The sequence below is a fragment of the Hemitrygon akajei genome, chromosome 12, assembly GCF_048418815.1.
Source record: "Hemitrygon akajei chromosome 12, sHemAka1.3, whole genome shotgun sequence".
NCBI lineage: Eukaryota > Metazoa > Chordata > Chondrichthyes > Myliobatiformes > Dasyatidae > Hemitrygon > Hemitrygon akajei.
This window is the reverse complement of record NC_133135.1, coordinates 6753243-6770047: the sequence shown is the minus strand read 5'-3', so window position 1 is coordinate 6770047 and position 16805 is coordinate 6753243. Positions and strand designations below refer to the sequence as shown.

Sequence of the window (16805 nt, the reverse complement as noted above, 5' to 3'; positions counted from 1 at the left end):
CCACTTACAAATTTATCACCGATAGAGCTTATCACAGGGGTACAGTCTTCAAAGGGAACTACCACCCAGGCAAGGGCTAATACAAGCGCCCTCTTCTTTGTGGTGGCGTGTTGGGGAGGAAGCATTAAGAAGAGGGACGCCTCACGTCTTAATAAGCTGGTAAGGAAGGCGGGCTCTGTCGTGGGCAAAGTACTGGAGAGTTTAACATCGGTAGCTGAGCGAAGGGCGCTGAGTAGGCTACGGTCAATTATGGAAAACTCTGAACATCCTCTACATAGCACCATCCAGAGACAGAGAAGCAGTTTCAGCGACAGGTTACTATCGATGCAATGCTCCTCAGACAGGATGAAGAGGTCAATACTCCCCAATGCCATTAGGCTTTACAATTCTACCGCCAGGACTTAAGAACTTTTTAAAAGCTATTATTAATGCTTTTTGAGATAGTGATTTAGATGCATATCATATTTTTTACTGAGTTAAGTATTGTATGTAATTAGTTTTGCTACAACAAGTGTATGGGACATTGGAAAAAAAGTTGAATTTCCCCATGGGGATGAATAAAGTATCTATCTATCTATCTATCTATCTATCTATCTATAAGTAGATTCCACAAGGTTGCTCCCAGTCATACAACGTGATAGCTACTTATCTGTGTGCTGGGTCGTAGCTCAACCCAGACTTGTGGGCACTCGAAAGTTCCAACCAGTGACCCCTTACTCACTGGCTTCCTTCCATTGTCCGACTGACCTCTGACTGTGACTGTCTGTGTCCTTGTTTTAAAGGTAAACAAGCTGTGGGTCAGTCAGTGAATAACGTCATAGTCCTGGCTCACTGAAGTGCTCTTTTAAAATGACAGTCCACAGTAAACAAAACCTGGGGGTTCGTAACATTACCCCTCATGTACCCTTTAAACACTTCATTTTTCACCCTTAACCCATGACCCACCAGTTGTAGTTTCACCCAACCTCAGTGGAAAAAGCCCGTTTACATTTACCCTATCTGTACCCTTCATAATTCTTTATACCTCTATCAAATCTCCCACCAATCTTCTAAGTTCTAGGTTAGAAATCTGATATTTTCTTCACCTTTGCGTTCAACGTGTTACTTTACCGTATTATATCACACCACCCAGGCCGTGCTGTTGTCGCTGCCACCATCAGGTGGGAGGTACAGGGGCCTCAGGACTTACCCCTCCATCAGACTCTTGAACAAAAGAGGATAATTACACTCATCTATTGAGATGCTCCCACAAACAATCATCTCACTTTAAGCTCTCTTTATCTTCTTGTTTCAGGCTCTCATTTATTGCTATTAATTTATATTTGCATTTGCACAGTTTGTTGTTTTCCATGCTCTACTTGATCTTTCATCATAGAAACCTAGAAAACCTACAGCACAATACAGGCCCCTTGGCCCCCATAGCTGTGCCGAATATGTCCTTACCTTAGAAATTACCTAGGGTTACCCATAGCCCTCTATTTTTCCGAGCTCCATGTACGCATCCAGGAGTCTCTTAAAAGACCCTATTGTATCCGCCTCCATCACCGTCGCTGGCAGCCCATTCCACACACTCACCACTCTCTGAGTAAAAATACTTACCCCTGACATCTCCTCTGTACCAACTTCCAAGCCCCTTAAAACTGTGCCCTCTCGTGGCAGCCATTTTAGCCCTGGGGAAAAAGCCTCTGACTATCCGCACGATCAATGCCTCTCATCATCTTATAGACTTCTATCAGGTCACCTCTCATCCTCCTTTGCTCCAAGGGGAAAAGGCCGAGTTCACTCAACCTATTCTCATAAGGCATGCTCCTCAATCCAGGCAACATCCTTGTAAATCTCCTCTGCACCCTTTCTATGGTTTCCACATCCTTCCTGTAGTGAGGTGACCAGAACTGAGCTAAGTACTCCAGGTGGGGTCTGACCAGGGTCCTATATAGCTGCAACATTACCTCTCGGCTCTTAAACTCAATCCCATGATTGATGAACGCCAATGCACCGTACGCCTTCTTATCTACAGAGTCAACCTGTGCAAACGTCTTGAGTGTCTTGTGGACTCGGACCCCAAGATCCATCTGGTCCTCCACACTGCCAAGTCATCAATTGCTACGTCAATGCTGTTGTAGTTACTATTCTATAGATTTGCTGAGTATGCCCGTAGGAAAAAGGATCTCAGGGATATACGTGGTGACATATATGTACTCCGATAATAAAATTTGCTTTTGAATTTTTTAAAAACTCTACCTTATGTTGCCCATTTTCTCCCCCCTCATCCCCCCCCGTCCCATAGAGGAACAGCTCATTGCCCAGATCGAAGCCGTAAAGCAAGAGAGGAAGAGCCTTGAGAAAACAAGGCAAGAGTTGGTGAAGAAGGCAAAAGCATTGTTGTCACAGGTCCGATTACGAGGAAACCAAGGTGAGAGGTTAGACCTGAGCTCCAGGTTAGACCATGAAACACAACAATAAGAGGAAGCTAGGGCTATTTGGTCCCACAAACCCTTTCCAACAGTTTATCTTAGAGCAACACACAGAAATGTTGGAGGAACTCAGTGGGTCAGGCAGCATCTATGGAAAGGAATGTACAGACAATGTTTTGGGCTGAGACCCTGCCTCAGGACTGAAGAGGAAGGGAGCAGAAGCCACAATAAGAAGGTGGGAGGAGGGGAAGAAGGACAAATTAAAAGGTGATGGGTGAAGCCGGGTGGGTGGGGGATGAAGTAAGAAGCTGGGAGATGATAGATGGAAAAGGCAAAGGGCTGGAGAAGAAGGAATCTGGTAGAAGAGGTGAGTGGACCACTGGAGGAGGGGCACCAGAGTAATAGGCAGGTGAGGGAAAGAGAAGAGGTAGGGAGGAGCCAGAGTGGGGCATTGAAGAGAGAAGGGTTGGGCAAGGGTGGGGGGAATCACACAAGGTTAGAAAAATTGATGTTCATGCCATCAGGTCAAAGCTCCTGCTGTTAACCTTATACTCTGCCTTCAGCCTTACAAAGGCTGACACCACATTGTACCAATGTCCTTTTGTAACCTACAACAATCTTCTTCACCATTCATTTGCAAGTTTGCCATCTGCAAACTTACTAACCCACCCTACCACTTCCTTATCCAAGTCATTTATAAAAATCACAAAGATCAGGGGTCCCAGAACAGATCCTTGTGGAAAACCGGTGTACCAGAACAGATCCCTGTGGAAAACTGGGGTACCAGAACAGATCCTCGTGGAAAACCGGGGTTCCAGAACAGATCCATGCAGAAAACCAGGGGTTCCAGAACAGATCCTTGTGGAAAACCGGGGTTCTAGAACAGATCCTAGCAGAAAACCAGGGGTTCCAGAACAGATCCTAATGGAGAACCGGGGTTCCAGAACAGATCCTTGTGGGAAAACCGGGGTCCCAGAACAGATCCTTGCAGGGGTTCCAGAACAGATCCATGCAGAAAACCAGGGGTTCCAGAACAGATCCTCGTGGAACCCTGGCTTTCCAGAACAGATCCTTGTGGAAAACCGGGGTTCCATAGCAGATCCTTGCAGAAAACCAGGGGTTCCAGAACAGATCATTGCAGAAAACCAGGGGTTCCAGAACAGATCCTTATGGAGAACCGGGGTTCCAGAACAGATCCTTGTGGGGAGAACCGGGGTTCCAGAACAGATCCTTGTGGAAAACCAGGGGTTCCAGAACAGATCCTTGCGGAACACCAGAGGGCCCAGAACAAAGCTTTGTGGAACAAAGATGAAGCTTCACTTACACACAAAAAAAAGACAATTCCATGAGGAAAGAAACAAAGGACAAGGTGGACGAGGAACATATTTAGGGCTACAAACAAGGCTCATGTAATAACAATGAACTAATAATTAGCTTAATAGGCAGGTGAGCAGGTAGGGGTTGGCCTTGTCGTCTCTGCCTCCCTCAAGTGACCACCTCCCTATTCATCTGCCTGTCTAAATACCCCCTGTGTGTTGCTGTTGTGTTTCTTTCACCACTCTCCCTGGCAGCAAGTTCTGTGTCTGCCTTGTAAGTCTTCTTTAACTCTTCCCCCTTCTTTGTCTGGCAGTACGTGACAGCTGGAAGAAACAGTACTTCGGATCAAAGAAAGCAACTGCTCCACTAGAAGACACATCCAGCAAGCTGCGGCAGGAGCTGGACATGTTTTACCAAAAACTGTTGCATCATCTGGCTGCCAGAGAGACCAGGAAACGGTTCCCAAACTCCGCGAGTGCCAGCAGTTCCAAAGTAAAGCCTGTTCACTCTGTGTTAATGCATACAAACGCTGGAGTAACTCAGCAGTTCAGGCAGCATCTCTGGAGGGAAATGGATAGTCAACATTTCAGTCAAAGGTGCTGACCTGCTGAGTTCTTCCAACATTTTGTGTGTGTTGCTTAACCCGTGACCTCTAGTTGTCGTCCCACCCAACCTCGGTGGAAAAAGCCTGCTTGCATTTACCCTGTCTAAATCTCTCATGATTTTGTATACCTCTATCAAATCTACACTTAATCTTCTACGTTCTAAGTCCAAACCTATTCAATATTTCCTTATAACTCAGGCCCTCCAGTTCCAGCAACATCTGTACACAAAAATACAACTGCAGATGCTGTGGATCAAAGAATACGTACACAACGCTGAAAGAACTCAGCAGGTCAGGCAGCATCCGTGAGAAAAGAGTAGCAAAGAGTATCAGGAAGGGTCCTGATGAAGGGTCTCGGCCCGAAACGTTGGCTACTCTTTTCTCACGGATGCTGCCTGACCTGCTGAGTTCTTCCAGCATTGTGTACGTATCCAGCAACATCTGTGTAAGTTTTCACTGTACTCTTTCAACCAGAATCTATTGTATCTCCTTTCACTTTGTGCGCCAGCTCCATTCTAATGAATTCTAGAACATCATAAAGTTAAAGATTAGCTTTATTTGTCATGCATACATCGAAATGGGTCACCTGTGCCAAATTAAATCAGTGAGGATTTTGCTGGGCAGCCCACAAGTATCCCCAAACTCCTGGTGCCAACGTAGCATGCCCACGACTCACTAACCCTAACCCGTACGTCTTTGGAATGTGGGAAGAACTGCACACAGTCATGGGGAGAATGCTGAAATTCTATACAGATCCCATCTTATGGCTGCTGCTATAAAGCGATTTGTTAACTGCCACCCCCCATTCCATACCCCCCACACCCCTGCCCCATCTTCAAAGTGCAATGGGAGATAGAAAATGCATGCAGAAAGACAATATTACAGTGGTCATGGGAGACTTCAATATGCAGGTAGATTGGGAAAATCAGGTTGGTGCTAGATTCCAGGAGGGGGAATTTCTAGAGTGCCTATGACATGCTTTTTAGAGCAGATCGTGGTTGAGCCTCCTAGAGGATTATTTGTTCTGGATTGGATGTTGTGCCCTGAACCCGATTTAATTAGAGAGCTTAAGGTAAAAGAACCCTTAGGGGAGAGTGATCATAATGTTTTTTTTAGAAATCTACAACACATTGTAGGCTTTTCAGTCCACGGTGTGCTGACCATGATAATCTACTCTAGAAACTGCCTAGAATTTCCTTACTGCATAGCCCTCTATTTTTCTAAGCTTCGAGTACCTAAGTAAGAGTCTCTTAAAAGACCCTATTGTATCAGTCTCTACTACCATCACTGGCAGTGCATTCCATGCCTTCACCACTCTCTGTGTGAAAAACTTATCTCTGACATCTTCTCTGTACCTACTTCCAAGCACCTCAAAACTGTGCCCTCTTGAGTTAGCCATTTCAGCCCTGGAAAAAGGCCTCTGACTATCCACACAATCAATGCCTCTCATCATCTTATAGACTTCTATTGGGTCACCTCTCATCCTCTATCACTCCAAGGAGAAAAGGCCGAGTTCACTCAACCTATTCTCATAAGACATGCTCCCCAATCCAGGCAACATCCTTTTAGATCTCCCCCCCCCCCCCACTCTCCCAATAGTAGCCACAACCTTCCTGTAGTGAGGTGACCAATCAGTCCCATGGTTGATGAATGCCAACACACCATACGCCTTACCAAAGTCTTACCATTTATATTTTTCTCTGTCTTCAAATTTGCCCATCCAAAATAAACCACTGAAATCAATATGATCAAATTCGCCCTGAAATTTGAGGAAGAGAAGCTAAGGTCAATGTGTTAGTGGAGTAAATGGAGTTAGAGGCATGAGAAAGGAGTTGACCAGAATTGATTGGAAGGGAACACTGGCAGGGATGATGGCAGAGCAGCAATGGCTGGAATTTCTGGAAGCAATTCGGAAGGCACAGGATATATAATTGAATTTAATTGACTTGATGCTCTCAGTTGTGCCCCTATAGAAAGTTCTTAGGGTTTGGGGGCCCATACCAAACTTTTCAACCATCTGAGGTGAAAGAGGTGCTGTTGTACCTTTTTCACCACACAGCTGGTGTGTACAGACCACGTGAGGTCCTCAGTGATATGTATGCCGAGGAACTTAAAGCCGTTCACCCTCTCAACCCCAGATCCATTGATGTCAATAGGGGTTAGCCCGTCTCCATTCCTCCTGTAATCCACAACCAGCTCCTTTGTTTTTGCGACATTGAGGGAGAGATTGTTTTCTTGACACCACTGTGTCAGGGTGATGGCTTCTTCTCTGTAGGCTGCCTCATTATTAGAGATTAGGTCAATCAGTGTAGCATTGTCATTAAATTTAATTACCAGATTGGAGCTGTGGGTGGTGATACAGTCAAATGGGTATACAGATAGCAAAGGATGGGCTTAGTACACAACCCTGAGGGGCTCCTGTGTTGAGGGTCAGAGGGGCAGAGGTGAGGAGCCCACTCTTACCACCTGCTGGCAATCTGACAGGAAGTCCAGAATCCAGCTGCACAAGGCAGGGTGAAGGCCGAGGTCTCTGAGCTTCTTGTCAAGCCTGGAGGAATTATGGTGTTGAATGCTGAACTGTAGTCCAAGAACAGCATTCTCACATAAGCCTTTCAACTGTCCACTCGTTGGAAACATCTGAGTACTTCAGCCTCAGGGATGACCAAGCTTCAGGTTGCATCAGCTGTAGGTCTCCTCAGAGGCTCAGTGTAGGCAACATTGAATTGAGCGTAAAAGAGATTTTGCTCGACTGGGAGAGAGGCATTGCTGTTGGAAACTCCACTGCAATGGTGTGCCGACCTTGCCATATGCTGCGTGTGTCATTGGTGGAAAGTTGAGTCTGAATCTTGTCTCAGTATTGTCGTTTTGCTGCCTTGATGACTTTGAGCAGATCATAGCTACATTTCTTGAGCTCCTGCTGATTACCGGCGACGTAAGCTTTGTGTCGTGCGGCAAATGCTGCTCACATGGGACTGTTGATCCAGGGTTTGGATAGACCCTGACTAATTTCTGGGGGACAACATGATGCACTTCCAGATAAAACTTGTAACCCCATCTGTGAACTTGGAGACTCCCTCATCATGAAAGACTTACAGTCGACATCATCAGAGCAAGGACTGCATTGATGCAGTCCTGCTGCATGGAGGCCGATTGGTCTAATCAACAGCGGATGGTTTTAACTTTAGCCGCCTCTTGTTTCACCTGCTGGCTGTACCTTGGCTGCAGAAAATTGGAGAAGTGATCTGATTTTACAAAGGAGCGCTTTGTAAGTGTTGCGGAAGGGAGAGTAGCAGTGGTCGAGTACGCTACCTCCCTGTTTGCTCACCTGGATGTGTTTGTAAAATGTCAGAGAGACAGTGGGGCTCTATTAAAGTCACTGGCGACGATGAAGGCAGCCTCTGGGTGTGCGGTCTCCAGGGTGCCGATGGTCTCATCCGGTTGCTTGAGAGCCAGGTCAGTATCAGCCCAAAGAGTAAGAAGTATTCTAAAAGAAAGATGACACAACCATGGACAACAAGAGAAGTCAAAGCCAACATAGAGTAAAAATTAGTGAGAAGTTAAAGGACTGGGAAAATTTTAAAAACTAACAGAAGGCAACTAAAAAAGTAATGAAGAATATAAAGCTGGAATATGAAAGTAAGCTAGCCAATAATATTAAAGAGGAAATGAAAAGTTTCTTTAGATACATAAAGTGTAAAAGAGAGGCAAGAGTGGCTATCAGACCATTGATAAACAACGCTGGAGAGGTAGTAATGGGGGATAAGGAAATGGTGGATCAACTGAATAAGTATTTTGCATCAGTCTTCACTGTGGAAGACATTAGCAGTATGGTGGAAGTTCTATGTGGCACATGGCATGAAGTATATGAAGTTACCAGAACTAGAGAGAAGGTTCTTGAAAAACTGAAAGGTCTGAAGGTAGATAAGACACCTGGACCAGATGGTGGACACCCCAGAGTTCTGAAAGGGGAGGCTGAAGAGATTGTGGAGGCATTAATAATGATCTTTCAAGAATCACTACATACTGGAATGGTTCTGGTAGACTGGAAAATTGAAAAATGTCACTCCTCTCTTCAAGAAGAGAGAGGAAATTATAGGCCAGTTAGTCTGACAGTGGTTGGGAAGATGCTGGAGTGATTATTAAGAATCTGGTCTCAGGGTACTTGGAGGCACATGATAAAACAGGCCATAGTCAGCATGGTTTCCTCAAGGGAAAATCTTGTCTCACAAATCTGTTGGAATTCTTTGAAGTAATAACAAATAGGATAGACAAAAGAGAGTTGTTTGATGTTGTGTACTTGGATTTTCAGAAGGCATTTGACAAGGTGCCACACATGAGGCTGCTTAGCAAGCTACAAGCCCATGGTATTTCAGGAAAGATTCTAGCATAATTCTGCTCCTATATCTTATGGTCTTAAAATGGGCCAAGGAATGGCTTTTGGCAAAATATTTTATTATTGTCACATGTACTGAGGTAGCCTGAAAAGATTTTCTTGCATACCAACCATAAGGATCAAATCTTACAACAGTTTATTGAGGTTGAACAGAGGAACAATAACAGAATGCAGAATAAGGAGATGGTTACAGAGAGAGTGCACTGCAGGCAGACAATAAGATGCAAGACCACGACGGATTGAGGTTAAGAGTCCATCTTATCCTACAAAGGATAATAGTCTTATGACAGTGGGATAGAAGCTGTCCTTGAGCTTGATGGTACGTGCTTTCAGGCTTTTGTAAACTCAGGAGGTTCCACAGATGCTGGCCACCCAGAGCAACGCACACACAAAATCTTGGAGGAACTCAGCAGGTCAGGCAGGAGAGTGGAGCATGGGAGAAAGGGAAGGAAGACAGGAACCAGCAGGGGGTAAGAAGAAGAGAAGGGGTAAGGGGGGGGAGCCAGAATGGAGCATGGGAAAAGATAGGAGGAGGAGGAGGAGCGAGAGAGAATACCAGACGTTAGAGAAAGGGATATTCACACTATGAGGTTGGAGGCTACTGAAAGAGTATATGAGATGTTGCTCTTCCACCCTGAGGATGGCCTCATCTTGGCAGTAGAGGAGGCTATGGACCAATGTGTCGGAATGGAAATGGGCAGTGGGATTAAAATGGTTGGTCACAGGATTATCCTGCTGTCTGTGGATGGAGCAAAGGTGCTCGACAAAGCACTCCCTCAGTCCACATCGGGTCTCACCAATGTAAAGGAGGCTGCACTGAGAGCACTGGATACAGTAGATGACCCCAACAGACTCACAGGTGAAGCGTCGCTCCACCTGGAAAGACTGTTTGGGGTCCTGCATGGAGGTGAACGGGCAGATTTAGTACTTCTTTCATTTGCAGTGTTAAGTGCCGGGAGGGAGATTAGTAGGAAGGGATGAATGGACAAGGGAATCACGGAGAGGTCGATCCCTGCGGAAAGTGGACAGTGGTGGGGAGGGGGAGGTAGAGATGTGTTTGGTGGTAGGATCCCACTGAAGATGGCGGAAGATGTGGAGAGTGAAGAGCTGGATGCGGAGGCTCATGGGGTGGTCAGTAAGGACGAGAGGAACACTCTCTCTGTTAAGGCAGTGGGAAGATGGGGTGAGGGTGGATGTCTGGGAAATGGAGGAGATGAGAAGGCATTGATAGAGTGGGCAGCCAGCACCTTTGTCCCAGGGCAGTAGGAACGAATATGAGGGGCCATGCTTGTAAGGTGCTTGGAAGAAATTACCGGGGGGGGGTGGGGTGGCAGAGAGTGGTGGGTGCATGGAATGCATTGTCAGGGGTGGTGGTAGAGGCAGAAACATTAGGGACATTTAAGAGACTCTTAGATAGGCCCAGGATGAAAAGAAAATGGAGAGCTACGTAGGAGGGAAAGGTTAGATTGATCTGAACCTAGGTTAAAGGGTCAGTACAACATTGTGGGCCAAAGGGCCTGCACTGTGCTGTAATTTTACTAGGTTTACAAATGATAGTAAAATAGTTGGTATCATTGACAATACATTGGCAGCAGCATCTGAAGTTGCGTCACGCTGAGCACCGGTGCTCGCTCCGGACCCCCTCCCCCAGGACTGTGCGCTCAGCCCGCTGCTGCTGGGTCCAGCTCCTACCACATCATTGTTCACCAATCATACAGGGGCGGTGGTGAGTCGGCGTACAGAGAGGAGGTAGGGAGGCTGTCAAATGGAGTGAGAACAACAACCTGAGTCTGGATGTGGACCAGACAACAGAGGCGATTGTGGACTTCAGGAGGGCACCGGTTAACTTCACTGCACTTCAATATCTCCACCTGGGAGAGAGTGATGAATCGGTGCAATTCATTGCCACGGAGGGCTGTGGTGGCAAAGTCATTGGGTATATTTAAAGTGGAAGTTGCTAGGTTTTTGATGAGTAAAGTTACTGGGAGAATGAGATTGAGAGGGATAATAAATCAGCCATGATGAAATGGTGGAGCAGATCTGATGGGCTGAATGGCCTAATTCTGCTCCTATGTTTTATGGCCTATTTAATTTCATGCCATTTTAATATATATACGATGGGTCCCCTTTCTGTACCGTTTGTGGGAGTTGGCTGTATGCAAATATCACTGAGAATTCAACCGCCAGGACTTAAGAACTTTTTAAAAGCTATTATTAATGCTTTTTGAGATAGTGATTTAGATGCATATCATATTTTTTACTGAGTTAAGTATTGTATGTAATTAGTTTTGCTACAACAAGTGTATGGGACATTGGAAAAAAAGTTGGATTTCCCCATGGGGATGAATAAAGTATCTATCTATCTATCTATCTAATTCCTCCAGTTGGGCAGCAGTTATTTAAAATCAGCCAGTCTTGTACCAGCGTCTGTCTCTCCTCTCTCCCTGTCACTATACACACTGACTATCCTCCCTCTACACTCTCAGTCCTGCCGCGAGGCCTTGACGATCATCACGGATGCTGCTCGACCCGCCGGGTTCCACCAGCAGTTTATATTGGATTTCGGATTCCATATGTGCCGTGTGTTGTGTTTCTAAATTAAACCAATTTTCTGTTGCAGAACGAATTAATTATCCAGATTACAACACTCAAACACGAGGTGGACCAGCTTTATCACAGAGTGGAAAATGCCAAAATGAAGCTGGTCACCGAGATAAAGGTGCGGTATCAGTTCTGTAATTTAATTTAATTTTAGCAATACAGGCGGAGTAGGTATTTCTGGCCCTTTGAGCCTGTCTGCCCCTACAGCCTCCGAGTAATCTCATTAATCATGGGACAATTTACAATAACCAATTCATCTACTGGTATGACTTTGGATTGTGGGTGGAAGCTCGGGCACCTGATATAGCACCCAATATACTGTATTCTACAGAAGCCTTAGGTTGCCAGAGTGCCTAAGACTTTGCTCAGTACTGTAGTAATTTTATGCTTTGCACTGTACTGCCACCGTAAAAAAAAAGTCATGACATATGTGAGTGATGATAAACCTGATTCTGATATGGGTCTCTGTTGTGAATTGAGATTAGGGAGGGGGGGTAGTGAGAGGGGAATCATGGTTTGGAAAAGGGGAACGGGGAGAGGAGGGAGAGGGAAGCACCAGAGAGACGTTCTATAGTGATCAGTAAACCAATTGCCTGGAATTAAGTGACCTTGCCTGGTGTCTCAGGGCTGGATGTGTTTGCACCTGTGCCACCCCCTTCCCCTGGCACTCCTTCTCTGCCACTTCTCCTGCGGCACTCCATCCTCACCATTCCCACCATTCTTTGCTCCCGCCAGATTTACTAACTCACTCTCCATTCCACGTTGACAAATACAGTACTGTGCAGAAGTCTTAGGGGCTCTAGCTATATGTACGTGTTTAGCTAGACTTCTGCACGGTGCTGTAATGATATGGAAAACGTCCATGTTATCAGGGCATTACAGAGAACACTGACAGGGAGTGTACAGGTTGTGGAATCAGTTCAGTCTTTGGGTGAGCGAGTTTAGCGCTGGTTCAGGAGCCTGATGGTTGAAGGGTAACAACTGTTCCTGAACAATTCACAGATGGAACAACTCCACAAATGGGGGCATTCGACAATCCACACCAGGGGTGCAGGAAAAGAGCTACTTTTTAATCAGGGCGGCGATGGAAATTTCAAAGGCAGATCTCTGCGGCAGTTTCTGTGAGTTGAGGAGTGACCAGTCAGTGAGGGATTCATTAGAAAGGGGGAAGCGGAGTGGCCGTTCATTTGCGTTGTGCCAGTCTTTAGAGGGGCTTTGGCTCATCAGGCCTGGGTGAGGTAGATTGTCTTGTAAGTTTCTCTCTCTCTCTCTCTCTCTCTCTCTCTGTCTGTCTGTCTCTCTCTCTCTGTCTCTCTCTCTCTCTCCCTCTCTCTCTCTCTCTCTCTCTCTCTCTCTCTCTCTCTCTGTCTCTCTCTGTCTCTCTCTCTCTCTCTCCCTCTCTCTCTCTCTCTCTCTCTCTCCCTCCCTCTCTCTCCCTCTCCCTCCCTCTCCCTCTCTCTCCTCTCCCTCTCTCTCTCTCCCTCTCCCTCTCTCTCTCTCCCTCTCTCTCTCCCTCTCTCTCTCTCTCTCCCTCTCTCTCTCCCTCTCCCTCTCTCCCTCTCCCTCCCTCTCTCTCTCTCTCTCCTCCCTCTCTCTCTCTCCCCCTCTCCCTCTCCCTCTCTCTCTCTCTCCTCTCCCTCTCTCTCTCCTCTCCTCTCTCTCTTCTTATTTGCTCATTCCTCATCTATAGTATAGTGAGAATGGCTCTGGGGCAGTACTTTGAACTGTGTGTGGGATGTGGGAAGTCTGGGAGATGTCCAGTCTTCCAGATAACCGGATCTGTACCACGTGCGCCGAGCTACAGCTCCTGAGGGAACGTATTAAGGACCTGGAGCTGCAGCTCAATGACCTTTGACATACAGGAGCTACGGGGGGGGGGGGGGGTAGTTGCCCCATAGGTTGTCGGAGACAGGTAACTGGGTGACTGTCAGGAGAACGAGGGGAAATGCACGGCCAGTGCAGAGTACACCTGTGGCCGTTCCCCTCAATAATACGTATATAACTTTCGATAGAGGGGGCGACCAGCCTGGGAGGAGCCACAGTGACCGGGTCTCTGGCTCTGAGTCTGGCGCTGTGGCTCAGAAGAGGACTGCAGTGCTGATAGAAGACTCTTTAGTCAGAGGAATAGCCAGGATGCAACGTCCATGGTCGACCCTGGCCAGCGTGGGCCTCGTATTGCCCTAATACCACAGTGCATGCACTTAAGGTGAGGGGGGTAAGTTCGAAGGAGATATGAGGGGAAGTTTTTTTTCACACAGTTGAGTGGTGGGTATCTGGAATGTGCTGCCGGAGGTGTGGTAGAGGCACTTCGAAGGGACAAACACATGAATGTGAGGAAATGGAAGAATAAGGACGTTGTGAAGGCAGGTGTTAAGTTTAGTTGGCCTTTTTTCAGAATCAGTTTTAAAATCACTGTCAAATGTTGTGAAACTTGTTCTGTGGCAGCGATACACAATAAAAACAACAATTACAGTAAGAAGTATATATGTACATAATAAAAGTTAGATTAAGTAAATAGTGCAAAAAAAGTAGTGAGGTGGTGCTCATGTGTTCGATGTCCATTCAGAAATCTGATGGCAATGGGAGAGAAGCATCTTCAGGCTGCTGTACCTCCTTCCTGAGAGGAGGTGATGGGGGGGTTGTTAATGATGGATGCAGCCTTTTTGAGGCATCGCTCCTTGAAGATGTCCTGGTTGCTGGGCAGGCTGGTGCCCATGATGGAGCTGGCTGAGTTTACAAGTTTCTGCACCTTACTTTGATCCTGAATAGTGCACTCCACCCCCCTCCCACGTCCCCCCCCCCATACCAGACAGTGATAGAAAAGTACAGCACAGAAACAGGCCCTTCGGCTTAACTAGTCTATGTCCGAAACATTTTAAGTGCCTACTCCCATCGACCTGCACCTGGGCTTTAGCCCTCCCTACCCCTACCATCCATGTACCTATCCAAACTTCTATTAAACATTGAAATCGAGCTCACCTGCACCACTTGTGCTGGCAGATCACTCCACACTCTCACCACCCTCTGAGTGAAGAAGTTTCCCCTCACATTCCCCTTAAACTTTTCACCTTTCACCCTTAACCCATGACCTCTAGTTGTAGTCCCACCCAACCTCAGTAGAAAAAGCCTGCTTGCATTTACCCTATCTATAGACCTCATGATTTTGTATACATCAGTCAAATCACCCCTCATTCTTCTGTGCTCCAGGGAATAAAGTCCTTAACCTATTCAATCTTTCGACATAACTCAGGTCTTCAGTCCCGGCAATGTCCTTGTAAATGTTCTCTGTACTCTTTCAACCTTATTTACATAGTTCCTACATAGTAGATAGGTGATCAAAAATGCACACGATACTCCAAATTCGGCCTCACCAATGTCTTATAGAACTTCAACATAACATCCCATCTCCTGTACTCAGTATGAAGGCCAATATGCCAAAAGCTTTCTTTACAATCCTATCTACCTGTGATGAATTAAGAACTTGTCTTCCTAAATCCCTTTTTCTACAGCAGTCTTCAGTACCCTACCATTAACTGTGTTAGGACCTCCCCTGGCTGGTCCTAACAAAGTGCAACACCTCACACTTGTCTGCATTAAATTCCATCTGCCATTTTTCCAGCTGGACAAGGTCCCGCTGTAACCCATGATAGCCTTCCTCGCTGTCCAGTACACCCCCAATGCTGTAAAATGATGCAGCCAGTTCGAATGCTCTCCATGGTACATCTGAAGACATTTGTGAGTGTCTTTGGTGACATAGCAAATTGGTTCGACACAGCATTGTGGGCTGAAGTATCTGTTCCTGTGCTGTGCTTATCCCAGTGAAATGAACTGTTCCAGTAACTTCTGTTGCCTTTACAGTTGAGGAAACAGACAGTGTTAGATCTGCAAGCTCTCCGGGCTGAACTGCTACAGAAAAAGATGTAGTCATCTCTGACACGCCAGCCCACTGGTTCCACACCTCGCAGCTAGACACCTTCACTACTTCAGCAGTGCCTCAGGACTGGATCAGCATCCATCAGAAACTACCACACCGCTTCCAAACTCATCAGGATCTCCTCGGCACAACACACAAGAGACTCTGCAGAGACTGGAAACCCAGAGCAACACGCACAGAATGCAGGTCAGGCAGCATCTATGGAGGAAAATAAACAGTCGACATTTAAGGACAGTTCATCCTCATCTGCAAGTCTGCATTGTATCTGGTGGTCCTGGTGTGGCTTCCTCTACAGCAATGAGATTGGGGGAGAGCTTTGTCGAGCAGCTTCACTCTGTACACCGCAAAGCACAGGATCTCTCGGTAACCACCCATTTCAATTCCACTTCCATTCCCATCCTGACATGTCTGCTCATGGTCTCCTCTACTGTCACAATGAGGCTGCATTTGGGATGGAGGAGCAACACCTTATATTCCGTCTGGGTAGCCTCCAACCTGTCAGCTGAACATCAATTTCAATAACTTCCGGTCATTACATCCCCCTCCCCCCTCCTCTCTTTATCCATTCCCCATTCTGGTTACCCTCTCCCCTTCTCTCCTCCTCACCTGCCTATCACCTCCCTCAGTGCCCCTTCTCCTGCACTTTCTCCCATGGTCCACGCTGCTCTTCTACCGGATTCCTTCCTCACCTGGTCTCACCTGTCACCTGCCAGCTTGTACTCCTTCCCCTTCCCCACCTTATTCTGGCTTCTGCCCCTTCCTTTCCATTGCTGATGAAATGTCTCCGCACAGAACTCTGATTGTTTATTCCTCTCCGTGGATGCTGACTGACCTGCTGAGTTCTTCTGGCATTTCAGTGTGTGTGGCACGGAAGGAAATCCTTTTCAACCAGCGCATCCTCTGTGTTGGTCGTTGATGGAAGCGATTCATTTCACTGTATGTTGTGATGTATGTGTTGGTTGTCAATGCAAATGACACATTTCACTGTATGTTTCGATGTACATGTCTGAAATAAAACTAATCTTTCTTGACATAGAAATTCAAGGTAGAATTCGGAATTTTCAGGTTGGTTCGGAAATCCGATGGCAGTGGTGAAGAAGCTGTTGTTGACCCAAGCACTGGTAATCTTGAAGTCAGAGGAGAAACACCTGTCTCTTAATTGATAGAAACATCAATTAAGAAGCCAATTAATTGGCAAATTAGTTTAATATGATCAATATACTGAGTTACAGTGAAAACTTGCTTTTGCATGTCATGCATCATTACATCAATGCATTGATGTTGAACAAGGAAAAACTAATAGAAAAGGCCTGAGTTATCGGGAAAGACTGAACAGGTTAGGAGCGTAGGAAAATGAGGGGAGGTTTGATAGAGGTATATGTTATGTTTTGTAACTTCAAAATATGAAACTAATTCAAAGGAAGATGCTGGGAGTCCAAAAATGCAAGTTTAACTTCATCTTTACATTAAGTGAGGCATGCAAGTTTCACTTGATGATGTATGCAATGAACTTATTTCTACATATAACCAGTACTGGATTAT

General features: G+C 46.2%; 1 protein-coding gene across 1 annotated transcript in view; it reads left to right on the top strand.

Moving 5' to 3' along the window:
• Positions 1-16302, top strand: part of spata1 (spermatogenesis associated 1) — an 81130-nt gene extending 64828 nt beyond the window's left edge. Inside the window, exons 9-12 of the mRNA XM_073062529.1 lie at positions 2288-2413; positions 4045-4223; positions 11349-11447; positions 15188-16302. Of these exons, the coding sequence (XP_072918630.1) occupies positions 2288-2413; positions 4045-4223; positions 11349-11447; positions 15188-15253 (470 nt within the window). The 3' untranslated portion in view covers positions 15254-16302. The remainder of the gene's footprint in view (positions 1-2287; positions 2414-4044; positions 4224-11348; positions 11448-15187) is intronic.
• The last annotated feature ends 503 nt before the right edge of the window (positions 16303-16805 follow it).